This window comes from Hypanus sabinus, chromosome 4 (genome assembly GCF_030144855.1).
Source record: "Hypanus sabinus isolate sHypSab1 chromosome 4, sHypSab1.hap1, whole genome shotgun sequence".
NCBI lineage: Eukaryota > Metazoa > Chordata > Chondrichthyes > Myliobatiformes > Dasyatidae > Hypanus > Hypanus sabinus.
This window is the reverse complement of record NC_082709.1, coordinates 168,647,981-168,675,838: the sequence shown is the minus strand read 5'-3', so window position 1 is coordinate 168,675,838 and position 27,858 is coordinate 168,647,981. Positions and strand designations below refer to the sequence as shown.

Genomic DNA, 27,858 nt, shown 5'->3' with positions numbered 1-27,858 from the left:
ATCGGCCCAATCTACTTGACCCTCATATCAACCGCTTCAGCCAGCAGTGAGTTTGAGGAATGTTTTCTAAACTGACTCCAGTACAAAGATACGGCTCTTTAAGCAGTGAGACACAGAATCAGAATCAGTTTTATTGTCACTGACATCTGTCATGAATTTGTTTTGCGGTGTAAGTGCAGTGCAAGGCATGAAAATTACTATAAATTCTAATAATAATCTATAAATTGTGCAAAAGTCAAACACTGAGTTAGTGTTCATGGTTTCGTGTCTGTTCAGAAATCTAAGAGGGAAAGAAGCGGTTCTCAAATGTTGCACGTGGTTTTTCAGGCTCCTGTACCTCCTCCCTGATTGTAGTAAGGAGAAGAGGGGATGTCCTGAATGGTGAGGGTCTTTAATGACAGATACCACCTTCTTGAGGCACCTTGATGACAGGGTGGATTGTTCCTTTGATGGAACTGGCTGATCAAGAACTCTTGCGATTGTGCACATTGGCGCCTCCGTACCAGTCCATAATGGAACAATCAGAAAACTCTCCACTCTACATCTGTAGAAATCTTGCAAGAGTCTTTGGTGACATGCCAAATCTCCCCAAACTCCTAATGAAATATAACCACTGACGTGCCTTCTTTGTGATTGCATTAACATGCTGGCCCCAGGAGAGATCCTCCAAGATCCTGGCACCCAGGAACTTGAACCTGCTTACCCTTTCCACCTTTGATCTCCCAATGAGGACTGGTGTGTGTTCTCCCGATTTCCCATTCCTGAAGTCTACAGTAGATCCCTTAGTCTTGCTGATGTTCAGGGCGAGGTGGTTGTTGTGAAACCACTCAGCCAGCTGTTCTGCTTCACTCCAGGATACCTCCACGTTGTCATCGGAGATTCGGCCAGCAATAATGCTGCCATCAGCAAATGTATAGATGGCATTTGAGCTGTGCTTAGCCACGCAGTCATGAGTTTAGGGAGAGTAGAACAGTGGGCTTAGTGCACGTCCTTGAAGGACCCTGGGTTGATTGTCAACAAGGAGGATCCACACTGTAGTCTCCTGATTTTAAAAAGTCGAGGATCCCTCTCTGCCTCACTACACGTCAGGCGGGACGTGTAGGAGTCTTGGGTTCGGGACCGTCGTTACTCTGCAGCCAATGGGCTTCACTCACCTTAGCGATAAATTGACTCCACAGCTGTGGACTCAACCTTCAGGGACTCTGAGTTCACCTTCTCAGTGTTATTTTTTTCTTTTGCACTTGGGGTGTCTGCAGGTTTTTGGGTTTTGTTTGCAGATTCCATTTTATTTTTTGTTTTCCTGTGGGTGCGAGAAAATAATCTCAAGGTTGTACATGGCATACATACTTAGATCATAAATTTGCTTTGAACTTCGAGGATCCAGTTTTAGAGAGTGGTGCAGAGGCTTTTGAAGTTTGCTGATTAATAGTGAGGGGGGTGATGGTGTGGAACACCAAGCTGCCTTTTTCAAAGTGTATTCCAGCCCACGGGCTTTACTGAGGATGTGTTAGGATAAAAGTAACTAAGCGTAGAGGCTGAAATGAAACCCGATACTGGAAGTGCTCAGCTGTTTCTGGTACAGAGAGAAAGAGTTGATGCTTGATCATTGACTTCCATCTGAAGAGTGATTTCTGGATTTGTTCCAAGGATTCAGCAGGATATTCTCTGGCAGCTTGATCACGGAGCAAGGTTTTAAGAAGGAGGAAAGAGAATTAAATGTTTGACAGAAAGAACCCCAATTGGTTGGAGGTAGAGAGGGGTTTAGGGGGTGATACCTGGGCAAGTGTCCTGCTGCAGGGAGGAAGTGATGACTCCTTTGGTTCAGCCAGTCAGTGTTAATAGCTGAAATATTGAATAGCTTTTCAGGTTAGTGATCTTTCGCCTGTATAGTAACACCTCCTGTGCTTTTTGTTAAATACTTCTGCTGAATTTGTTACAGTTAGGATTTTGCTGAACTTGATTACACCGTGCTCTGGTATTAGCGTTTTGACGCCTTCAAAATTCTGCCCTTCCTTTCACAGAGAAAAAATGCAATAAGATCATAAGCACAAAAGTTGAAAAAAACATTTTTACAAGAGCTAAACTAAATATACTCAGTGGCCAGGTTATTAGATACAGGAGTGGAACCCTGTGTGCTGTTGTGTTGCTGTAGCCCATCCACTTCAAGGTTTATTGTGTTGTGCTTTGTGCACTGTTTGAGTTGCTGTTGTCTTCCTGTCAGCTTTTACCAGCTTGCCCATTCTCCTCTGACCTCTCTCATTAACAAGGCATTTACCCTCACAGAACTGCCATTCAGTGGGTTTTTTACAGCATTCTCAGCAAAAGTAGAGACTGTTGTGCGTGAAAATCCCAGGAGATCAGCAGTTTCTGGGATACACAAACCACCCTGTCTGGCACCAAAAACCATTCCATGGCCAAAGTCACTTAGATCACATTTCTTCCCCCATTCTGATGTTTGGTCTGAACATTAACTGAACCTCTTGACCATGTCTGCATGCTTTTATGCATTGAGTTGCTGCCACATGATTGGCTGATTAGATATTTGCATTAACGAGCAGATGTACAGGAGTGCCTAATAAAGTGGCCACTGAGTGTCATCTGCAACAAAGGAAGTGATCATTTGATCCATTGTGTAGGTACTGGTGATAAGCTATAATCTAGTTTATAGCTCTGTATCTTTGTAGAGTTCAGTATCTCACATGTATATTCAAGATGAGAACTTTACTCTACAACATTGTTTTGGGCGGTGAGTCTCCAATCCCTACCACCTTCTGGCTGAAAGTTTTCTTTTCCTTATTTTAAGTTGTGATGATTCCTGGTTTGTTGGATCCTCTACTAAACGGAAATAGCTGAAGGATTTAGACCTGAGTTTTTTTTTAGTTCTCTTTCTCATGATGGTTTTCTGTCTTTTCAAGGAAATCCAGCCTGGTACTGAACTTCGCGTCTGGTATGCAGTGTTCTATGCAAAGAAAATGGATAAGCCATTGCTCAAGCAAGCAGCAAATGCAGTGAAGGGTGAGGAACCAGCATGCAAATTCTGGGCTTATTGGGTGGTTTACAGGTCATTTGGTGTTCTGTTATTCTTTTACATTATTTTAATGGTGTAAAAATCCAGTTAGCTTTTCTCAATTACTTGCTATATCTACACTTTATTAGGCACACCTGTACACCTGCACGTTAATGCAAATATCTAATCAGCCAATCACATGACAACAGCCCAATGCATAAAAGTATGCTGACATGGTCAAGAGGTTCAGCTGTTGTTCAGACCAAACTTCAGAATGGGGAAGAAATGTGATCTAAGCGACTTTGATAACACAGAATGATTGGTGGTGCCAAACGGAGTGGCTTGACTATCTCAGAAGCCGCTGATCTCCTGGGATTTTCATTCACAACAGCCTCTAGAGTTTACAGACAATGGTTTCAAAGATACTTTTAATGTCAGAGAAGTGTATACAATATACATCCTGAATTGCTTTTTCTTCGCAACCATCCACAAAAACAGAGGAGTGCCCCAAAGAATGAACAACAGTTAGATGTTAGAACCCCTCAGCTCCTCTCCCTCCTGCGCATAAGCAGCAGCAAGCAATATATCACAGGCCCGCGCGCTCGCCCTCTCCCTCTCTCTCCCTCTCTCTCCCTCTCTCTCCCTCTCTCTCCCTCTCTCTCCCTCTCTCCCCCTCTCTCCCCCTCTCTCCCCCTCTCTCCCCCTCTCTCCCCCTCTCTCCCCCTCTCTCCCCCTCTCTCTCCCCCCTCTCTCCCCCTCTCTCTCCCCCCTCTCTCCCCCTCTCTCTCCCCCCTCTCTCCCCCTCTCTCTCCCCCCTCTCTCCCCACCCTCTCTCTCTCCCCCAATGGAGCTAAAAACAGGAAAAACATCCAGTGGTCATCAATTCAGTGGGCGAAAATACCTTGTTAAATGAGAGAGATCAGAGTAGAATGGGCACACTAGTTCATGTTGACAGGAAGGTGACGGTAATACAAATAACCACACATTAGAACAGTGCAGAAGAGCATCTCTGACACACATGTCAAACCTTGAAGTGGATGGGCCATGGACATACCTCCTGAATCTAATAAAGTGGCCACTGAGATGCCAAAGTCTCTCTGATCTCAGTCTGTCATCCATTTTCTATTTGCCTCCTTGCTGTACGTGTTTCAGTATTATTGGTCAAATAGGAACTTTCCCTTTTGACCATTATTACATTTTTGTGGTTTAGGTACTTTTGTCTTCTCTTGAGGTCGCGATTCCACTGTTTTGCTTCTCCCATTGTAAAACTGACAAGTCTGCAAGGTTTGCTCAACATAATCAGCCTCTCTGACTTGCTGTGTGTAGTTTAAGACACCAAAAGACAGCTTGAGCAATATTGTGAAAATCAGGAAATCGGATTTCCATAAGTGGAAACTTACCCAAGAAAGTGGATGATTTTGGGGGGGGAGAATAATCCACAAAGCCAACACTTACAGTAAGCTGCTGTAGAAAATGCAAGTTGCTCCCTGAATTCATTTATCCATGTAACATAGAAGTCACTAGCAAAAACAGCATTTTTGTCCATTCTTGGTGACCCTTGAACTTAGTGGCTTACTGGATCATTCCTGGGCTTAGCTAAGGATTAGCCATGACTTTCATCATCAGGGACACCCAGCTACCAGGCCATGATCTCTTCTCGGTGCTACCAATGGGAAGGAAGTACAGGAGCCTTGGGTCCTTCACTGTAAGGTTCAGGAACAGCTATTACCCTACAACCATCAGGCTCTGGGTCCGGTGTAGATAAGTTCACTCACCACAGCACTGAGCTGATTACTGAACACAACCTATGAGTTCACTTTCAAGGGTTCCACAACTCATGTTCTTAAGATATTTTAATATTTGCACTTTTTTTGTATTTGCACAGTTTGCTGTATTTTTCACTCTATTAGTTTGTGTGTGTAGTTTTTGTACTGTAAATGCCTACAGGAAAGTAAATCTCAAGGTAGAATATGGTGAAATAAACATATTTGATAACAAATTAGCTTTGGACTGTGACCTGATGGAGATATCATAATTGTCTCCTTGAAGCATGTCTTGGCAACAGTCCACCCGTTTCTGAGTCCCTGTTGTTTCCTGATGCAGCCTTTTCATCTGCCTGTTTACGGAACTGTTTGAAGTTTGCTACAGGATTCTAGATCTTGACCCCAGATGAGCAACTGGATGTTTGTCCAGCAAATTTAACCACTCCTCCACTTACTGGGGAGAGCATTAAAATCTTAGCGAATCTGCAATTCAAATTTGAGTTTATTGTCAGATGCCAGGTATTTGTGTGCACAGGTGCAATAAAAAACTTACTTGCAGCAACAACACAGACACGTAGCATCATATAAGCAGGATTCACAAGATACACATAAATTATACACAAGTTTTAGAAGAGCACAATGAGAACAAAAAAAAAGTCCATTTTAGTGCAAAGTAATCGAAGTGGTTACAGTATTGCTCACCTGTAACGATCAGGATTTTGCTGGCTGTTTCAACAGCCAAATGGTTGAAAGAAAGTACAGTACTGTGCAAAAGTCTTAGGCCCATGTATATAGCTAGGGTGCCTAAGACCTTTGCATAGTACTGTAGTAATTTTATGCAAATTATGTAATTTTATGCCACAAGAAAATAAACAGATTTTGTGACATATGTGAGTGATTCTGATTTGAGTCTGTTGAGGACTGAGAATGGGAAGGAAGATGGAGAGGGGAATCATGGTTGGGAAATGGGGAAGGGAGAGGTGACGGAATGGGAAGAACCAGAGAGACATTCTGTAATGATTAATAAACCAATCGTTTGGAATCAAATGACCTTAACTGGTGTCTCAGGCTGGGTGTGCCTGTACCCGCCACCCCACCCCCCCACCCCAGCACTCCTTCTCTGCCACCTGCCCCACCCCCCTCCCATGACACTTCACCCTCACAATTCCCAACATCCTTTGCTCCAGATTTACAAACTCGCCCTCCGCTCCATGTTGACAAATATGGGACTGTGTAAAACTCTTAGGCACCCAGCTATATATATGTTCTAAGACTTTTGCACAGTGCTGTAACTATTCTTGAACCTGGTGGTGTGGGACTTCTTTACTCCCTGGCCAGTGGTAGTTGCAAGAAGATGGCATGGCCTGGACAGTGGTGATGTTTGATAATAAATGTTGTCCTTTTGAGGCAGTACCAGTGGTGGGGAGAAATGTGCCCAACATATGGGCAGAATCTGCTATCTGCAGCTTGTGCAGTCAACTTGCAGTAGCAGACTATGCTGCAACAAGTCAGGATACTTTCAGAAGTACATCTTTAGAAGTTTGCTAGAGTGTTCGCTGACAAGCTGAACCTCTTTAACCTCCTAAGAAATTTAGGGTGCTGGAGTGCTCTCGTTATTATTTCGGCTACATGCTAGTCCCACGACAGGTCATCCAATGTGTTAAGTATCCAGGAGTTAAAAGCTGCTCTCTGTATCCACTATCAATTCTGGAATGTATATATTTGACCTGCCTCACCTTCCTGAAGTCAACAAGTAGGTCTGCAGCGTTATTGACGTTGAGCGAGAACTTGCCACTCTAGTACCTCTGAGCCCGATGTCCTATCTCACTCCAATAGGCTGGCACATCAGCACCTGTGATTCATCCAGTAACGGTAACTGGATGGGCAAATTTGAGGATAGCATCGAAGCTGTGCTTAGGAGCAGAAGGCACATAGCCTTGAGGTGTACCTCTGTTAATGATCAAGGAGGAGATGCGCCAGTAGTTTTGAAAGCAATTCCCTGCCTGGTCTGGCCAAGTGTTTCATATAATTTCAGCCTGTCTACAATTTGTTAGACCTGTAATCCTGATAGTATAGTTTAGCATCCCTTTTGTGTTATTTGTAATTGTGGGGCCTGTCCATTTAGAACAGAGATGAGGAAGAATTCTTTTAGCCTGAGGGTAGTGATCCTGTGGTAGTCATTGGGAATGTTTAAAGCAGAGGTTGATAGGTCCTTGATTAGTAAGGGTATCGGGTTATAGGGAGATGCCAGGAAATTGTGCATAAAGGGAAAATAAATTGGCTGTGATCAAATGGTTGTGCAGACTCAATGGGCCAAATGGCCTAATTTGCTCCCATGTCTTGTAACACTGATTCTCAGTAAGGTCTGCTGAAGAGGAATTCACTGTTCAAGTTTTTGTCACCCTTCAAATAACACACTGCCAGAAGTTTAATATTCTGGTGGACTTCTTTGTTGCAAAGAAAGAATGAGCGGTGGGGTCGAAGGGCTTACACTGGACAAGAGAAACTCGGTTAAAACCCAGAGCTAATCTGAAACACATTCCCAAGAGTTGGAATGAATTCTGCCTTGTAAAATAAGGCAGGATTTTCACTGGTGATCTTTCAAGGGCCATCAGGGAGATGATCCTTGAAAGAATTACACAATTCAAAATCAGAATCTTGAAAATTTTGAATCAATCTGATGCTTCAGCTTTCTTTTTAAAAGAACAATTATGGACTTTGCTTAATAAAAAGAAATACTAATAACCCTGAGAGCAAGTGAGCAGATTGGATTAGGCAGCCTTGCACGTGGGGAAGAAAAATATTCTTTCTGTTTTGAAGTTGCGAGGTAACCGAAATGGAGGCCAGTCCTGAATATGTTACTGATAAACGTATTCTTTTCCCTAGATGAGCGGCGGCCTGACGAAGATCCTAAAATGCTGCCCAAGATCCAGTCTGTGACGTCCTTATGTGATAAGGGAAGTAACACCACAGTGTCTATGGCATTAATCCCAGGTGAGCCGTGCTCTGCCACTCTGTGAACAGTCTGTTGAGTGTGCTCGCCTTATCTGGGGTTGTGATGGGGGCTGCAGAAAATGGTGCATCTTTACTGTTATCACGTGGTCGAAATGATCTGACCCCTTGAGGATAGGGACTTTTTATCTTGTTTCCTGGCCAGGTTTCACCAGCAAACTCATCTATGCCAAAGTAAACTACACTTTGGCTCTTGAGGGCAAGGATTGTGTTGACTATTTTTATTAATCATTTAGACACAGTGCGGAACAGGCCCTTTTGGCGCAATGAGCGGTGTTGCTCAGTGACCTACCTATGTAACCCTGGTCTACTTAACAAGACAATTTATAATGACCAATCTTTCTACTAACCCGCATGTCTTTGGACAGTGGGATGAAACTGGAGCACCCAGAGGAAATCTACGCAGTCACAGGAAGAACATCCAAACTGCATACATACAGTGCCGGAATTGAACACTGGACTCCATCACCTCGAGCCCTGATAACATTGTGCCAGCCGCCTAAAATGACATGTTGAAATAATGGTAAAACCAAAGTCAAAATAAAATTTATTATCAAAGTGCACACACGCGGTACTACCTTAAGATTCATTTTCTTGTAGTGGTTTACAGAAAAATATGGAAGTAAAACCAGAAAGCAAGTAAAAGTTTTGCATACCCTTTATCAACCCTGATCCTGATAGATCAGGGTGCAGGATAGGTTTCACCAGCAAGCTTATCTATGCCGAAGTAAACTACAATTTTCACACTGTCTGCAGTACAGTGTCAAAGGAAATCAATGTAGCAAATGCCATATTTTGGAGATTAAACGTGAGACTCTGCCGTGTCTCTCAAGTGGAGGCAACATATCTTGTGATACCACTTAGAAAATAGGAAATCAGTTAGCTCAGTGTCCAGGGCAGTATTTATGCCTCAGTCAATACAGTACTACTGAACAGATGACCTCGTCAGTAGCACATTGTTTATGGGAGCTGGCTGTAGGCAAATTAGCTGCTTAAATGTCACTGATTATAAAGCGTGGTCATGATCTGGATGTGAAAGGCTCCATTTCCGTTCAGGTTTTGTTTGCCATTTCCAAAATGGTTCCAGGTTTTTGCCTTGTTAAAATTCCTGCTACTTCATGCTGGCAAGCTGGATGAAATTTCAAGGTTTCTTGCTGTTAATATGCTTTTCCTCCAGACAGAGTTAAAGAAGGCAGCGCTGTCCCGACAGTGGGACTGAATCAGTGGACGTGTAAAGTTTGTTCTGATGTCTTTCAGGAACCGCATCTTCTCACAGGTGAGACCCTTTGCCCGATGTACTGGCAGAATGCTCCCTCCAGAAAAACCTCTGGCATGGCTTTCACCACATCTGGAAATATCACAGAGTTTAGCAAGGCCTTTAGCAAGGTCCTGCTGGCTATTCTGGAAGGGTAGTTCAAGGAGAGATTGGTAATTAATTTCATTATTGGCTCCATGGTAGGAAGCAGAAGGTAATGATTGAGGGTTGTTTCATGGACTGGGAGTCTGGGACTAGTGGTGTTCCACAGGGGTTGGTGCTGGGAGATTTGTTTATCTAAACAATTTGGATGTAAGTTAGTAAGTTATCGGATAATACACCCCACACCATCAAGAGTGTCCTGAGCAGCTGCATCATTCTCTGATGTGGGAGTTACAATGCGTCAGATCACAAAGACCCTGCAGTGGATACTGTGGACTGCTGGAGATGTCATCAGGGTTTTTGCTGTCTCCACCCCCACCCCCCCGGCACCCCATTCAGGCCGTATATCTGAAGTGCTGCATATGCAGTGCCTCTTTGATCTCCTACCATCAGGCAGAAGGCACTGCAGTATAAGAACCAGAACTGTCTGGCTGGGTAGCAGCTTCTACTCCCAAGCTGTTAGATTTTTTAAACACCCTGCAGCCACCCAGCACACGTGTACTGAATGCCCTGCTGTCTCCCCCCCCCCCCCCCACTCCCCAACTCCCAACCATACTCCATCCTACACTAGCCACTTGTATTGCTGCTGTTTCACACATTTTTTATGACAGCTTGTTGTGTTATAATAGTGCCAGTAACATTATACTGTCTTAAATAATCATGCACCTCACACTTTGTCAACCTGTCAGACTTCAGGCCATGTCACCAAGAGACTTAAACTCGTATTATTTTGTGCCTGTATGTGGTGTGTGTGACTCTGTACTGTGCTCTGCTCCTTGTACCCAGAGGATCAGTGTTTTGTTTAGCTGTTTCCATGTGTGTGGTTTATGACAATAAATTTGAACTTGAACTTAAACTTGAAATAGGTGGTATCATAAGCAGAGAAGCAGAGAATTACAAGGAGATATTGATTATCTAAGTAAATTGAGCTGAAAATTGCCAAATGTTTTTCAATTCAGCTAAGGACGAGGTGTTGCCTTTTGGGAAGTCAAACCAGGGTAGGACTTGCACAGTGAGTGGTCGTGCCCTGGCCAGCACTGTGAGATAGAGGAGTACAAGTCAATGTATGGGGATCAACCAAGCACAGTGACCACACCAAGGTGAAGCTCTACCAGACCTGTGTTCTGTCCACACTCCTGTATGGATCAGAATGCTGGTATGTGACAGAGAGTGACCTGGCTAAGAAAGATTTCCAACCACGCCATACTCCTTCAGTGTCACCAAGAGGACGTTGAAGGAAATGCGGGAAACCAACGTGGCACTGTACCGTGGAGGCAGAAATGAGAACCCTGAGCCACAGTAGAGACGATGGCCAAGGACAGAGGTGGAGGACCTTCATTGCTGCCCTAAAGACCAGCGGTGTAACAGGCAATCAGACAGGAGTATAAGTGCATAGTTCGCTGAAAGTGGCGTCACGGGTAGACATGTGGTGAAAATGTCATTAGGCACTCTGGGCTTCATCAGTTGGGGCACTGAGTACAGGAATTGGGACATTATATTGCAGTCAACTAGATCTTGGTGAGACACACTTGGGAGTCTTGTCAAAAGGTTTGGTCGCTGTGTTAGAAGGAAGGCATTATCAAACTGCAAAGAGTGGAGTTAAGTGAGGAAAGGCTGTTTCCAGTCGCAGAAAGACTTGGCATTGTCTTCCAGGCATTTATAGGAAAATAACAAAATACAATAGAATTTAAAATATATATATATAAAAACAACTAAGACTGGTAAACAAGCAATGTGCTAAAGAAGACAAATCAAGCAAATAATAATAAAACATAAATAGGATACGAGTTGTGGAGTTCTTGAAAGTGAGTCCATAGGTTGTGTAGTCAGTTTGGCAATTGAGGTGAGTGAAGTTATCTGCACTGGTTCAGGACCCTGTTAGATGGAAAGAGGCAAGATCAATTGCGTCACCTTTTCAAAGAACTTGCAAGAGCCTGATGGGCTAAATTGCCTCCAATGTTTTATCATTCTATGACTTTATGTGGAGTGATCAATCTCTGCATTGATTTTTTAGCTGGTGGTTATATCCTCTCGAGTCACTTGTGAGGCACTTAGACAATGTAGTGGTGGAGTCGGTGGTCGATCGAGGTGTGCTGGATGGGTTGTCTTACCTGAGTTTACAGAGATGAGGTGCTGTCTTGTGACTTCCATCTTCAGGGTGCCTACAGTAGGATTCAATGTAGGACAATTGCTGTTTATTTGTCCACCCCAGTTCCAGACACTAGCTCAGAACGGTGGTAACAAAATCTACACTGGGTTGAATCTGTATCTTTTGAAATCACATGAAGTTGGTCTCTGGTGGTGTCAATGGAAACGAAAACAAAATCAAGTGTAAAAACGACCCATCGTACACCAGGAAGCGCAGATTCAAAGTGTTAATGCTACAGATGCTGGTGCTGTTGTACCTTCACATCATGCTCTGCATCGGTGTCTTGTCCTCTGCCTCACCTTTGGAACAGATACACCCTCAATATATCCACTCAGTGGCCACTTTATTGGGTACCTCCGGGACTTGATAAAATGGCCTCCAAGTGTATATTCGTGATCTTCTGCTGCCAAAGACCATCCATTTCAAGGTTTGACGTGCTGTGCATTTAGAAAGGCTCATCTGCTTATAACGTGTGGTTATTTGAGATACTGTTGCCTTCCTGTCAGCTTGAACCAGTCTGGTTCCTCTGACCTCTCCCACTAACAGTGTGTTTTCGCTGACAACTGCTGCTCTCTGAATGTTTTTTTGCACCATTCTCTGTAAACTCTAGAGCCTGCTGTACATGAAAATCCCAGGAGATCAACAGTTACTGAGATACTCAAACCACCCCATCTGACACCAACAATCATTCCATGATCAAGGAAAATAAGGTCACATTTCTTCCCCCATTCTGATGTTGGGTTGAACCACAACTTGACCACGTCTGCATGCTTTTATGCATTGAGTTGCTGCCACATGATAGGCTAATTAGATATTTGCATTAACAAGCAGGGGCACTGAATGTATCTGACCCCAGCACCGTTGTTTACTGTTTATGAGCTGATGTTTTTGTGTTAATCTTGATTACCGCAGAGCATCTGATGAATCACTTGGAGCAAGTTCACGGCGTGCCTGCCACAGCGAAAGATTCGGTGGCCGATAGAGTCGGGGGCCTTCTCCCCACTGACCGCCCAGCTGTAGTGGAAGTTCCCACAATTCCGGACCAGAAGTCCAGAGCTCGGCGGCCTCGGAAGCCGAAGTTACGGCGGAATGAGCCTGAGCAGTTGCCCGCTGACTGCAATCAGAACACAGGTTGGGACTCTCTCTGCATTTGGAATGGCAACAGAGCAGTGTGTGCTGGGAGCACCTTACAACACCAGCTGAGGACAGGGGCATCCTACAGGCATGGTTGGGTATATCGTCATATGCACAAGTACACTTGTGCACAGATGAATGAAAAGCTCACTTACAGCGGCATCCACAGGCTCATAACATAGGCAACATTAACCAGAAATAAATTTATAAAGCATAAATTAGATAGTTCTTCTTCTTTGCAGAATTCTCGCTTCCTTAATGTATTTTTTGTGTTTGTACTTTCCGAGGAAAGGTGTGACACAAATGTGCCTCCTGACGGTGTGGTAGGTACAAAATCAATAGTAGCCTTTGAGAGAAGATGAAGAAATAAAACCAAGAGAAAACTGCTAGAAGTAAAAGGCAGAGGGCAAGGGAAAAGGCTGAGGGTGGGTAAATTGGATTGCTCTTTGTTGTTCTTTCAATGAGCCTAATGGATTACATGGCTTCTTTTGGTTTTGTGCTGTGAAGAGTGGAATTTGGGTCTTTTCACTGAGGTGAAGATGCAATTTAAAACTGTAATTCTCACTACTATGTTTCATTGCAGTGTCTGAGAGCATTGTGAAAGCCTGTTCCACCTCTGCACCTCTGGAAACGTCTGTTCGTGATGGAAGAATGGGCGAAGTGTTAAGTTCAGGGAAAATGTTGCGAAATGGCCGTCACGTACGTCCAAATTTGAGGTAAATCCCAAGGCACTAAATGCATGTTCTGGCTCTTGCAATGCCTTTACCATTTCCCAGCAGCCTGTGCACCACTAAAATTGCCCATTCATCTTGGACGTAATGCAGGTTTTTCAGAGAGGTCAAGACGATTCTGGGGAAAATGGAAACTAAAGTTTCTTTAGCAGAGTGGCTCTGCATTTCTGGTAGAGGACGCACAGGAAGTGAGGTGGAACAGAGAAAGGGCCATTCATGTGGGGATGTGGGGGAGGGATTAAGACATAAAGGCTGAAAACTGTATGATTCTCTCTGCTGCAGCTAAATTAATTGCTTTAGTTAATGGATGTTCAGTGTCTAAAAGATCCTAAGCCAAGGAAGGCAAATTAAGCTGGAATATGAACACCTGGCAGCTGAAGGGCTGCAGTGGGTCAGGCAGCATTCATGGAGGGAAATGTTAGTCGATGCTTCGGTTTGAAGCCCTTCATCTGGTTCGGAAGAATAGAAGGGAGATGAAATGAGGGGGAGTGGTGGGTCAGCAGGCAAGTGGGTCCAAGTGAGAAGAGCGCAATGATCGGCAAAAGGAAAATGAATAAAAACTAAGGGTTGTGCAGTGGGGGTGTGGCACCCGGTGGGAGGAGTGAGCGAGAGTCAGATGGGGAAGTGTCATTTGGCAATGTTCTCAATGACTGATGGATCAGGCCTTAGAGACTGAAATGGCCTAACCTTTTCAATTAAGTTCTTAAAAGCACCAATGTGGCCAATGCTGTAAGCTTCTGTGAGAGGCTTGCATTTAGATAAACAGCAGTTCGTAATCCACGTCGGACATGTGAGTGTGTGTATGAGATTCGCTGGTGTTAATCGCGTATTCATGTCCACAGGCCTGACACGCACAGGAAGATACTGAGACGTTCAGGTGACCTACGAGTCTACCAGTGTTACCTCTGCGATAAATTCTTCAACAACAGCAGCAACCTGAAGCGACACATCCGTTCTCATGGTAAAGCCAACATCGGGCCTTATTATCTATTCAAATATTCGAGTCCTTGAGGCAGTAGCATGTGAGCAGTATAACATTTGTATTTTGTAAGTGATCTGGAAATGCTTTATCTACATATCTCATTTTCCCCACAATATCCAAATATGAAAACACTTCTACCAACATCAGCCCTCTTGGTCAGTCGTTCCCTTTGCTAGGTGCTCAGGTTTTGCAAAGAGTAAGTAAATTGTGGGCATGAAGTATTAGGGCAGGAAGCACGATGGCACTTGTGGACTGCCCCCAGCACATCCTTGACTGTGTTGGTCATTAACACGGATGACGCATTTCACTGTATGTTTCAATGTACGTGTGACAAATAGAGCTAATGTAATCAAGACCAAGGAGCTGATCATTGATCTGCAGATGAGGACTGGCTCCTTCTCTTGAAGTCAGACAGAAGTGGAAAGAGTCAGCAACCTTAAATTCCTTGGTGTTGTTATGTCCTGGGCCCAGCACGTAAGTGCAATTCCGAAGAAAGCACAGCAGCGCCTCTACTTCGTTAGGAGTTTGCAAAGGTATCCAAAACTTTGACGAACTTCCTAGGATGTGTAGTAGAAAGTATTTTGACTGACTGCATCACAGCCTGGTATGCAAAGGCTAATGCCCTTGAACAGAAAATTCTACAGAAAGTAGTAGATATGGCCCAGTCCATCTTGAGTAAAGCCCTCCCAACCATTGAGCGCATCTACATGAAACTCTGTCGCAGGAAAGCAGCATAGCATCATCAGGGAGCCCCACACCTAGGACATGCTCTATTCTCACAGCTGGCATCAGGAAGAAGGTACAGGAGCTTCAGGACTCGCACCACCAGGTTCAGGAACAATTACTACCTGTCAATCATCAGCTCTTGAACCAACTTCACTCAACTTCACTTTCATCTCACGTTCTCGATTATTGCTCATTGCTATTTATTACTTTAGTAATATTATTAATCAGTAATATTACTTATTACTATTTCTTTCTTTGTGTATTTGTTGTCTTCTACAGTCTGGTTGAATGCCCAAGTTGAGTGGTCTTTTGTTGATTCTGTTATGGTTATTATTCTATTCGCCCACAAGACAATGAATCTCAGGGTTGTATATGGTGGCATATATGTACTTTGATCTTTGTATACTGCCGAGGTGTATACATTGGAGGAGTTTCTCTTCCCACCCACCTCTTTTTGTATTTACAAAGATTGTTTTATTTTGCATATTAGCTGCTTTCAGTGTTTGAGTTTAGCTTTTCATTGACTCCATTGAATTTCTTTGTTCTACCGTGAATGCCTGCAAGAAGTTGAATCTCAGGCTAGTATATGGTGACCTGTACGCTCAGTGGCTGCTCTATTAGGTACACCTGTATACCTGTTCCTTAGTGTAAATACCTAATCGGTCAATCATGTGGCGGCATCTCAACGCATAAAAGCTTGCAGACATGGTCAAGAGGTTCAGTTGTTCAGACCAGCCATCAGAATGGGGACGAAATGTGATCTAAGTGACATTGACCATGGTGCCAGACGGTGTGATATGAGTATCTCATAAACTGCTGATGTCCTGGGATTTTCATGCACAGCAATCTCTACAATTTAGAGAGAGTGGTGTGAAAAACAAAACAAAAATTCCAGTGATTAGCAGTTCTGTGGAGGGGAAAATGCCTTGCAGTGAGAAAGGTCCAGAAGAGAATGACCAGACTGTTTCAAGGTGACAGGAGGTGAGGGTATCTAAAATAACCACGAGTCACAACAGTGGAGTGCACAAGAGCATCTCCAAACACACAACACTTTGAACATTGAAGTGGATGGGTTACAGCGGTAGAAATCCGCACCGGGTTCCACTTTTGAACCTAATAAAGTGGCCACTGAGTGTATGTACTTTGATAAATTTACTTTGAACTCTCACTGTTGTGCCCCAACATTTTATTCTTGTGCTGGCAAATGGAAATTTTACTTTCAAGTCATCTGCAGTGTAGAAAATAGAATGAAGCATCCTCTCAAATGGCCCAATAAAAACATTCAGGATAGCAGATTCATTGATTAGTTCCTCTGTACATCTTTCTATACACAGCCCCAGAACTGATACAGCAGAAAGGCCCAAACATCGATCCTGGGTCATCTACAATGCAGATTAAATATAGAGCCAGGCTCCATCTGCTATGAGTTGTCGCTTATCCCAGGCTAGGTATGACGTACAGTACAGTGGAAAAGTCTTAGGCATATGTATATAGCTAGGGAGCCTAAGACTTCTACACAGTACAGTAGTCAATTTAATTGCACTGTATTGCTGCTGCAAAAAAAGCAAATTTCATGACATGAGTGGTGATAAACCTGATTCTGATTTGAGTCTCTATTGTGTACTGAGAGTGGAAGGGGGCAGGGAGAGGGGAATCATGGTTGAGGAAAAGGAGGGGAGAGGGGAGGAAATGGGAAACACCAAAGATACATTCTGTAATGATAAATAAACCAATACTTTGGAAAAGAACAACTTTGCCTGGTGTCTCAGGGCAAGGTCTGCCTGCAGCCCCAGCACTCCTCTCTGTCACCCATCCAATGGCACTCCACCCTCACCATTTGAACGTCCTTTGCTCCTGCCGAATTTGCTATCTTCTTCACCACTCCACTTTGACAAATACAGTAAGTACCATGCAAAAGTCTTGGGTACCCTATCTATATGTGCCTAAGACTTTTACAGATTCCTGTATTATATAAATTCCCATCACTACAGTTAAGGTTAGATATAATTAGAGATGCAACAACTTATCATTGCTGCTGTCATTTTAATATTACATTTAACTAAAGTGGTAAGTGAATGGTTTTAAAGTCGCCTTTATTATACATCTTGTATTCTTAAGCGATTCCAAGGGGAATTCTAATTTATTATCCCATCAATGGAAACTTAAACAAAAGCAGTAGAATTAGGGTGAACATATACAACCCAAATAGGTTGCAATCCAACAAATTAAAAATGGTAAAACCACACATGCAATACTAAAGCTACACCCGCATAAATGTGCCATCACTTACTATTGAACTCCATGTGATGTCTGACAAAAATGAGTCATTGGAACTTATTAACGTTCCTCTGTACCGTTGCTGCTTGCTGACTCAAGCTGAATTACACGATTAAAAGTAGATTTAAGGTCATAGTTGACCTTTTAATTTAATTTTCTTTTACCTTCAGGTGATAAACTTTACAAATGTGATGAATGCGAGAAAGAATTCAGCCGGAAGGAAAGTTTGAAGCAACACGTCTCTTATAAGCACAGCAGGAATGAGGTGAAAGCCACTAATATTAATTGCCGTTTTATTGGAATTTGTACAGTGAATCAAATCTTGCTGCTGCTCAGTGGGAAATAAGATCATAAGACATAGGAGCAGAATTAGGCCATTTGGCCTAATCAAGAACCTCTGCTTTAAATAATACAATGAATTGGCCTCCGCAGTCATCTGTAGCAATAAATGTCTCAGATTCACCACCTTCTAGGAAATTTCTCCTCATCTTTGTTCTAAAGGGATGTCCTTCGATAGAGGGCATCGCCTCAGAAGTCCTAGACTCTCCCACTATAGGAAGCATCCTCTTCATAACCACTCTATCTAGGCCTTTGAATGAGAAAATGAATCTCATGGTTGTATATGTGACATATATGTACCTTGTTAATAACTTAACTTTGATCTTTGAGATTCCCCCCTTCCCCCTCCCCCCCCCCCCCCCATTCAGGCCCTGAACCACCAAACTCTCCTGTATGTGTAATGTTTTATGGCTCTATGTTGTACATCAAAGTAAGAGGACGTGCTGGATTACTTTCAACTTGCCACTGGGAAGCTTTTCGATGAATGTGAGCCTACCATTTATAAAGGAGAAATTGAATGTTGAGAAGAGAGGCCGGGAAAACCAGGGGGTAGTTTGGGTGGGTTTTGGACAATGAGTGGTGAAGCACTGAGGGAGTGTGAGGAGTGCATTGTTTTGAGATCCTGGATGAGGAGCGGTTTAGGCAACTCGGCATGGGCCAAAAAGGTCGGCTCAGGTGAGCCATCATGTTGGCATCTACTTATAAGCGAGGGAGATGGAGGATTTGGTTTACATAAGTATGTGTGGGAGGAAATGGGGACAGGAAGGGTAAGTAGAAACTTCTGGTCTGATCGTCAGTGATTAATGTTTCTTTCTAATCATTAAAAGTTGACTCTTGGCTCAAACTTGATCTATCTTCATAAAGGCTGATATTAGAAGCAAAAGTGACCAGTTGGTTAATCTAAACAAAGATCCATCAACTGTTCATAAGGGTGTGAACTGAGTGGCCCCTTGCTGTGTTGCACAATTCTGTGAAAGTGAAGCAGAGCTCTAACTGATGTATCCTCCCAGGAGAGGGCATGTTCAACAATGACAAGTGTACATTCATGCACTTTGATAGTAGGAGTAAGGGAAAGACTGTTTTCTAAACGGGGAGCAAATTCCGAAGTCAGAGGTGCAAACGGACCTGGGAGTCCTCGCGAAGGATTCCCTGAAGGTTAACTTACAGGTTGAGTTGGTGGTAAGGAAGGCAAGCTCGATGTTAGCATTCATATCGAAGACTTAATATCAAAGCAAGGACGTAATGCTGAGGCTTTGTAAGGTATAGATCAGACCACACTTGGAGTACTGTGAGCAATTTTGGGCCCCTTATCGAAGGAAGGATGTGCTGACGTTGGAGAGGGTCCAGAAGAGGTTCACAAGAATAATCCTGAGATTTAAAGGGTTAATGTATGGAGAGTGTTTGGCTCTGGGCCTGTACTTGCTGGAGTTTAGAAGAATGAAGGGAATATCTTTGAAGCCTATTGAATACTGAAAGACTTACAGTGCCTATAAAAAGTATTCACCCTCTTTGGAAGTTTTCATGTTTTATTGTTTTACAACCTTGAAGCACAGTGGATTTAATTTGGCTTTTTTTGACACTGATCAACAGAAAAAGACTTGAGTGTTGAAGTGGAAATTGATCTCAACAAGATGATCTAAATTAATTACAAATGTAAAACTCAAAATAATTGATTGTATAAGTATTCACCCTCTCCCTTTAATATGACACACCAAATCATCACTGGTGCAGCCAGTTGGTTTTAGGAGTTAGTTAAATGGAGATCAGTTTTTGGAGACCTTGTGGAGTCAAGGTGTTCCAACTGATTGTAGTACAAATACACCTGTATCTGGAAGGTCCAACTGCTGCTGAGTCAGTATCTTGGGTAAAATGACACCATGAGGACAAAAGAACAACTCCATGCAACTTCAGAAAAAGGTTATTCAAAAGCACAAGTCAGGAGATGGATACAACAAAATTTCCGAGTCACTGAATATTCCTTAAGTCAATTATCAAGAAATAGAAAAAATATGGCACAGCTGTAAATTTGTCTAGAGCAGGCAGTCCTCAAAAACTGAGTGACTGTGCAAGAAGGGGACTGGTGAGGGAGGTCACCATGAGGCCAATGACAACTCTGGAGGAGTTACAAGCTCAGTGGCTGAGGTGGGAGAAACTGCACATACAACTACTGTTGCCCGGGTGCTTCACAGTCACAGCTTTATGGGAGAGAGGCAAAGAGAAAGCCATCATTGGGGGGGAAAAACATTCACATGAAATCAATGCTAGAGTTTGCCAGAAGGCATGTGGGAGGCAAGCAGGTTCTATGATCTGATGAAACCAAAATTGAGCTTTTTGGCCATCAAACTAAACGCTATGTTTGGCTTAAGCCAAACACCGCACTTCATCAAAAACACACCATCCCTAGCGTGAAGCCTGGTGGTGACTGCATCATGCTGTGTTGATGCTTCACTGCAGCAGGCCCTGGAAGGCTTGTGAAGGTAGAGGGTAAAATGAATGCAGCAAAATACAGGGAAATCCTGGAGGAAAACCTGATGCTGTCTGTAAGAGAACTGTGACTTTGGAGAAGATTGGTTTTCCAGCAAGGCAATGACTCCAAGTATAAAACCAAAGCTACACAGGAATGGTTTAAAAACAACAAAGTTAATGTCCTGGAGTGGCCAAGTCAGGGTTCAGACCTCAATCCAATTGGGAATTTGTGGCTAAGCTTAAAAAGGGATGTTCACTCACGATCCCCATGCAATCTGACAGAGCTTGAGCAGGTTTGTAAAGAAAAATGGGGGAAAATTACAGTGTCCAGAAGTGCAAAGCTGATAGAGACTGACCCACACAGACCCAAGCCTGTAATTGCTGCCAAAAGTGCATCTATTAAATACTGACTTGAACGGGGTGAATACTTATGCCATCAATTATTTTGTGTTTTATATTCATAATTAATTTAGATCACTTTGTAAGATCTGTTTTCACTTTGACCCAAAGGAGTCTTTTTCTGTTGATCAGTGTCAAAAAGCCAAATTAAATCCACTGTGATTCAATGTTGTAAAATAATAAAGCATGAAAACTTCTGGAGGTGGGGGGGTGATGATGAATACTTTTGATAGGCGTTGTGGATAGAGTGGACATGATGAGGGTAGTGGGGAAGTTTAGGACCAGAGGACACAGCCTCAGAATAGGACAACCCTTCAGAACAGATATAACGAGGAATTTGTTTAGCCAAAGAGTGGTGAATCTGTGGAATTCATTGCCACAGACGGTTGTGGAGGACAAGTATTGAGTACATTTGAAGTGGAGGTTGTTAGGCTCTTGATTAATAAGTATGTCAAAGGTTACGGGGCAGGGAGAAGGCAGAAGAATGGGGTTGAGAGGGATAACAAATCAGCCATGATAGAATGGCAGAGATGACTTGATGGGCCAAATGGCCTAATTCTGCTCCTATGCCTCGTGATCTTATAGACATTGATTGAGATTGCCATTGTTATAATTTGAATTTCAAATTGGAATGCGACATGTAGGAATAATCTACACAGGGCATCCCGTTGCTGTCCAGTGACGGTGTCAGTGATGCATGTAGTTGCAGTGGAAACAAGCTGTGCTACCCAGACCAGTTCTGTCGTAGTGTTGAGCAAGGCCACGCACAGAGAGCTGTGAGCAGATATGGAGACGTTGAATAATGTACAGTGCTCATTTGGTGTCACCTGCATAATTTCTATTGGATGTGCGAGAGCTAGTGAAGCACATGTTAACTGGAGGAGCACTTGGGTGATATTTCAGATGCTGCACAGTTTGTTGGCCGCAGCTGGACAGTCTGACATCGTTACCTGTTTCCCTTTGGGTACTTCAACTTGCTATCTTAATTGATTGCTTTTCTCCCTGCAGCTTAAAGCAAAGCATGAAACACTGAAGCTCAATACAGGCCCTTTGGCCCATCATGTTGTGCCAACCTTTAACCCTACTCCAGGATCATTCCAACCCTTCCCTCCCACACAGCCCCCCATTTTTCTATCATTCATGTGCATATCTAAGAGTTTCTTAAATGTCCCTAATGTATCTGCCTCCGCCAGCACCCCTTGCAGGGTGTTCCACGCATCCACACTCTCTGCATAAAAAACCTACTTATGGCGTTTTCCTACCCCCGGCCATGCTTTCCAGCAATCACATTAAAATTATGCCCATCTCCCGAGCCCATATCCCCAATCGAATCCTGCTCCTCTATTTCGGTCCGGTGGTCATTTTACATTCTCCTTTTGCGATGTGCCAAGCCAGAAGCTGTTGTCCCTTTCTAATTGCTGGTGAGATGGTAATGGGCTGTTACAGTCCTTCTGGTGAAGAGATCTCACAGTGCTGATGAGTAGGAAGTTCTCGGGTTCGTGCCCCTTCTGATGAAGGAGGAGCAGAGCACGTTTAAAACTCAGAGTGTTGTCAGGAAGAGCCACGCAGGCGTTTCCCACCACTTGACATCCACGTGTGAGTGAGGAGGAGCTCTCCAAATGCTGAGGCGAAGTAACTGTACTATGCTTTGTATCTGGTAAATGCTATAGCCATAACATGCCAATGGTGGAGGGCTTGAAGGTTTACAATGATAGAACAGTGTGGGCTCATGTGAACCATTTGTGACTGCTGTTGGACTTGATTCAACCAGTTGCACAGAAGCCCTTCCTCTGGGGTATCAGAATAACGTGATGCTTAGCTTTTTACTTCCTCATGTTGGTCACATGGTGTAGGTGGGTGATCGAGCTGAGTTTCTGGTCAGTGGTGATAACTCGGGAGGTCAATGACACTGGTATTGCTACTGTGTCTTACTTCATCTACTGATTTTCAGCCAGTGTGTGTCGAACTTTTGTATCTGTTTATATTAAACTACGGTTACCATTATCCTCCAGGTGGACGATAGCTACATGTTCCAGTGTCCTACATGTCTGAAAGCTTTCCGCATCAGGACTGCGTTGGAGTTTCACAACTGTCGAACAGGTAAAAGAGGTAAATTTGCTGTCAGTGGAAGAGAACCCTGTTGAGTGCTGTACCAATTTTTTGGACTTTTGACTCCCATTAAGTTAGCATCACCCCTCCCGGATGTAAAAGTGCCAGGTCATCTACGGCACAGTATCCAGGCACGTTGGACTTGGTTGCTGAGCTACACAGCAGTTCAGAGCCTGGAAATAGCCTATGAAAGAAATGTGCCCAATTCATATATCGTTGATACAATCTTCCACAGCAGTCCTTTATTGAAATGTTCGTCAGAGAGCCCCATCATTTATCTGCATGGTAAGTGGTTCCTAAAGAATTACTGAAGAGCTGTCAAGAAAAATATAATCTCGCAAAATAGGTCAACAGAGTCAGTGAAGTCGAAGGGTGTTGCACCATGCTGTGTCTCTGTAACTTAAAAAAAAATAAATCTTTGGTTACTGTAGAATTATTTAAGCATGTAGGTTAGAGAATTGGATAAATCCTTGAAGCAACAAGGTTCTGGAGAAAAGACATGGGATTATACACCTCTTTCAGGGAACTACGACAGGCAGTGGCTCAGTGGATGCTTTCTGGAACATGCTTGTCCCATGAAAGTCATAGAACAGAACAGCGTGGATACAGGCCCTCCAATCCAACCACTCCATGCTGACCACACTGCTCACTCACCTCATCCCGTCTTCTTTTGACCGGCCCATATCCCTTTCTGGGTCTTTCATAAGTGATGGTGTTGCACTAGCTTCAAACCACTTCCTCGGGCAGTGCATTGCACATAGTCAGCCCTCTCCACACAGGAAAAGTTTCCCCTCAAATTTCTTTTAGAATCTTTCCCCTCTCATCCTGAATCTATGCCCCCTGATTCTGAGTTCCCATGCTATCCGCCTTATGTAGGCGTCTCATGATATTAAACACTTCGATCAGGTCGCCCTCATTCCTCTGCGTTCCAAGTAATAAAAACCCAGCCTGCCAGCCTCTCCCCTATAACTCAGGCTCTCTGGCCCTGGGTCCATCTTTCTCTGCACTTTTTCCAGTTTAGCCACATCTTCCCTACAACAGGGTTGACACAGACTGTGTGCAGTAGTCCAATTGTGCCTCTCGACAACTCATGCAACTGCAACCAAACGCTGCTGTATATGTTATATCCATCATGAAGGACTCCCACCACTCAGAACGTGCTCTCTTCTCACTGCTGCCATCAGGAAGCAGGTACAGGAACCTTGGACCCCACGCCACCAGGTTCAGGATCAGTTACTACCCTCAACCATCGGTCTCCTGAACGTGTGAACTTAATTCACCTCAGCACTGAATTGATTCCACAACCACTCTACAATTCATGTTATCAGTATTGTTTATTTGTTGTTATAATTTTTTTGTATCTTGTTGGTCCGTCTTTTAGTTTTTCATTGATTCTGTTGCCTTTCTTTGTATCCACTGTGAATGCCTGCAAGAAAACGACTCTCAGGGTTGTATTTAGTGACAAGTATGTACTTAGACAATAATTTGACTTTGAACTTTGAGCTTTTTGCTCTAATCGTGAAGAGTTGTTACTTCTGCAGTCTTCCTTGTGGCTTGATCCTTATCTCCTGTCTGCATTTTTGCATGAAATTTGTTTATTTTCTAGATGACAAAACATTCCAGTGTGACATGTGCTTCAGGTTCTTCTCAACCAACAGTAACCTGTCAAAGCACAAGAAAAAACATGGAGACAAAAAGTTCTCCTGCGATACTTGTGGAAAAATGTTCTACAGGAAAGATGTGATGCTGGACCACCAGAGACGGCATACTGAAGGCAAGTTGTGACATTTTTTTTAAAAGAAACCTTTGCTAAGGAAGAAAATTGCTTTGCCCTACTGGAAACTTGAGGTTGCTTGCTACTGTAGATTCCTGTTATCATCAGCATGAATAGTAGAGTCTTTGAATAATTTTTGTTTCAAGTTTATTGTCATTCAACCATACACACGTATACAGCAGAATGAAACACCATTCCACTGGGGCCAAGGTGTAAACACAGTACATGTAGTCACACACAGCACAAATACTGTACGTAGCACACGCACTCATTTTATTTTGTGACTCTGAGTCCCTGAGTGACATGGCCTGAAGATTGGCAGGTTGACATAAAGGGCAAGATGCATGATTGTGTAAGACAGTATAATGTTATTGACACTATTATAATAAAACAACAGTTGTGTAAATAGGTGAAACAGCAGGAGTAAAGGATGAAAAGTGATCAGTTCAGGAGGAGGGTGTGCCTGTGATTTGGGGAGTTGTGGGAGTGGTGGGGTATGCACAGACAGGGTGTACGTACCAGGGTGGTGGCAGGGTGTTTTTAAAAAGTCTTAACAGCCTGCGGGAGAAAGCTGCTACCCAGGTCTACAGTTGCAGATCTTGTGCTGCGGTACCTTCCGCCTGATGGCAGGAGGTCAGAGAGTTGTGGGAAGATTGGGAGGGGTTCTTGATAATGCTGGAGGCACTGTGTGGGCAGCACTTCTGAATATGTGTCCTGAATAGGGGAGACGTTCTTGTGCTTATTAATAAGTAAGTAGCCTCCTTTATACAGTTTATTCTAAGATTTGGAGCATTGGAACAGGATCTGATTACACATTTAGTTAAATCATTGCTAATCTACAGTTTGACTCTGTCTTTATCCAGTAAGATAATCCACTGCTGTCTAGAAATTGAATTATTTTACAGTATCAGAAGCTTTTGGGGAATTCAGGTTTTTTTAATGCAATCTTTTGCCTAGATTTTCTCTAGCTTATGATAATTTCCCCTCCCCCTCCACCTTTCCTCTTCTTCCATTCCCCAATCTGCCACTCCCTGGTGCCGGCTGTCCTCTCTTATCAAATTCCTCCTCCTTCAACCTTTTACCTTTTTCATCTATCACCCCCTCCCCCAGCTTCTCACTCAACTTCCCCCTCACTGATCAGTTTCTACCTGGTATTCCTCCCCACCTTCTTATTCTGGCTTCTTCCCCTTTGCTTTCTAGTCCTGATGAAGAGTCTCAGCCCAAAACATTGGCTGTTTATTCATTTCCATAGATGTTACCTAATCGGCTGAGTTCCACCAGCATTTTGTTTGTGTTACTCTGGATTTCCAGCGTTTGCAGAATCTCATGTCCCAATTTTCTTTCTGAATTGCTGCAGCTTTCTCCCTGTAGGTTTCATGTACAGTATGTGAGTTAGCAGTTTCCCCTTATTGACTCAATCAGATACATTCATTTAATGGCTGTGTCCATCGGGTGTGGTAATGAGTTATTTGTGCCTGTGTTTTAGATCTGCAATATCCCACATTATGTGAGCTTGCTGCACTGTTATTTCGATTAAATCTCCTAAAATTGCACATTTTTGAGCACACTGTGCAGCTGCCCATTTGCAATATGTGACATTGTTAGATATGTGGGTTATGACCTAATGAAAAATGAATGGAATAATTTAGCACTTTATTGCAAGGGTGTTTATTAGGTGTGTCAAAAATGAACAAAAATAGTGAAAATTGCCAATGTTTACAAAAAGATATCACTGAAAACACAATAACAGTTCCATATCTGTACTTGTCAAGTACGGACTCCTGGCAATCCCTATCCCTCTCTCCTATTGAGGGCAATGAACAATTTTTAGTTACTAGGGCATACCACGTTTAATTACCAACAGAGTTAACTAAGGCGATACATGAATCAGATTATGATGCACCCCACAATGTAGTCACAATCATATTACAGACTAAACAGGATTATCTACCTTAATTACAGTATACAAACAATATGTACACATTTGCACATCCACATTACTAAAGACGTGGAATATTCCGCTGTGTTGTGGTGGGAAAGGCATCATAAAGAGGACCTGAGCACGTGAGGATCCATTATGAGAACATATCAGGGAAGGCACTGAAGTAAAACACTCAGAGCAACTACAGCAAAATGACAAGGCAATGTGTGTGTGAGTGAATGGTGCAGGCACTTTGGTCCTGTCTTAATGCAGATAGTAAGCACTGATCCTAAACTTATGCATTCTGCCACTATTTTAGGATGTGTATAAAATGTATCATTAGATATCACTGCTCCATACCTGCATTCTGCATAGGATTATTTATTTTGTACGTGAGCAATTCGGGTTTCAGTGCAATATTTTTAAATACGTAAAATGCTCTATTTCTTATTTTTTTTAATAGGTGGAAAACGTGTGAAAAAAGATGAAAGTGAGCCCAATGGGATGGTGAAATACAAAAAGGAACCATCAGGATGCCCTGTCTGTGGAAAGGTGTGAGCAATGATGCTACTTTACGCTGACAGCCACTGTATACTTTATGTTTAAATCATAGGACATAGGAGTAGAATTAGGCCATTCGGCCCATTGAGTCTGCTCTGTAATTGCATCATGGCTGATTTACTCAATTCCATTCTCCTGCCTTCTCCATGTAATCCTTGGCATACATACTAGTCAAGTACCTGTCAACCTCCTCTTTAAATATACCCAATGACTTGACCTTCACAGCCACCTGTGGCAATGAATTTTACTGATTCACCACCCTCTAGCTAAAGAAATTCTTCCTCGTCTGTTCTGAATGGACGTTTGGTGCTCTCTGGTCCTGTGCTTCTGACTATAGGAAACATCCTCTCTATGTCCACTCTATCTAGGCCTTTCAAAATTTGATAGGTTTCGAAGTTCAAAGTACATTTATTGTCAAAGAATGTACAATGTAGAGCCTAGAAATTTGTCTTTTCAGGGGCAGCCACAAAACCAAAGAAACCCAATAGAACCCATTAAAACAAGACTGTCACCCAGTGTACAAAAAAAGAGCAAATAATGAAAACAATAAAAATTAAACAAATAACACTCAGAATTAAAGTTCACAAAAGTGAGTTAACAGCCCTGAAGCCAGTTCATCACTACACTGTTCCAGGAGCCTGTTAGTTGCAGGCCACAGTTCAATGCAGAGACGAGTAAGCCCCTCGGAGCAGCAAGCTGGACAATGGCCTGTCCCTCACCTCTGGCCGCGACACCCGACCTTTTTCAGTCTGTTATGACACTTAAATTGGCCGCACATCAAATCTGGCCCTGCCGTTTTGATTAAGATCCCCCTGCATTCTTCTAAGTAAAGGTGTCAAAGGTTATGGGGAGAAGGCAGGAGGATAGGGTTCAGAGGGAAAATAAATCAACCATGATGGAATGCCGGAGCAGACTCAATGGGCAAAATGTCCTAATTTTCTCCTATGTCTTGTGGTCTATGGTCAAGGTGCAACTCCTTGCAATTATCAGAAATAAGTTCCATCTGTCATTCTTCTGCGAATCTTGCCAAATAATATACTAACTCTATTCTTCACTGTTGACAACCACACAGCTACCAATTTCAGTGGCAT

The 27,858-nt window shown here is 43.2% G+C and overlaps 1 protein-coding gene across 3 annotated transcripts in view; it reads left to right on the top strand.

Annotated features, from left to right (window-relative positions):
* prdm15 (PR domain containing 15) overlaps positions 1-27,858 on the top strand; it is an 81,208-nt gene that overhangs the window by 26,818 nt on the left and 26,532 nt on the right. For 2 of the 3 annotated variants that reach the window (XR_009511872.1, XM_059968745.1), the window contains exons 6-15: positions 2,916-3,015; positions 7,657-7,764; positions 8,960-9,058; positions 12,261-12,479; positions 13,066-13,198; positions 14,056-14,174; positions 17,369-17,463; positions 22,415-22,511; positions 24,118-24,285; positions 26,670-26,758. Coding sequence is in view for 2 of the 3 variants with exons in the window: in XM_059968745.1 (XP_059824728.1) it covers positions 2,916-3,015; positions 7,657-7,764; positions 8,960-9,058; positions 12,261-12,479; positions 13,066-13,198; positions 14,056-14,174; positions 17,369-17,463; positions 22,415-22,511; positions 24,118-24,285; positions 26,670-26,758 (1,227 nt within the window). In the remaining variant the exon portion in view is untranslated. The remainder of the gene's footprint in view (positions 1-2,915; positions 3,016-7,656; positions 7,765-8,959; positions 9,059-12,260; positions 12,480-13,065; positions 13,199-14,055; positions 14,175-17,368; positions 17,464-22,414; positions 22,512-24,117; positions 24,286-26,669; positions 26,759-27,858) is intronic. The other variant, XM_059968746.1, reaches the window with a different exon arrangement.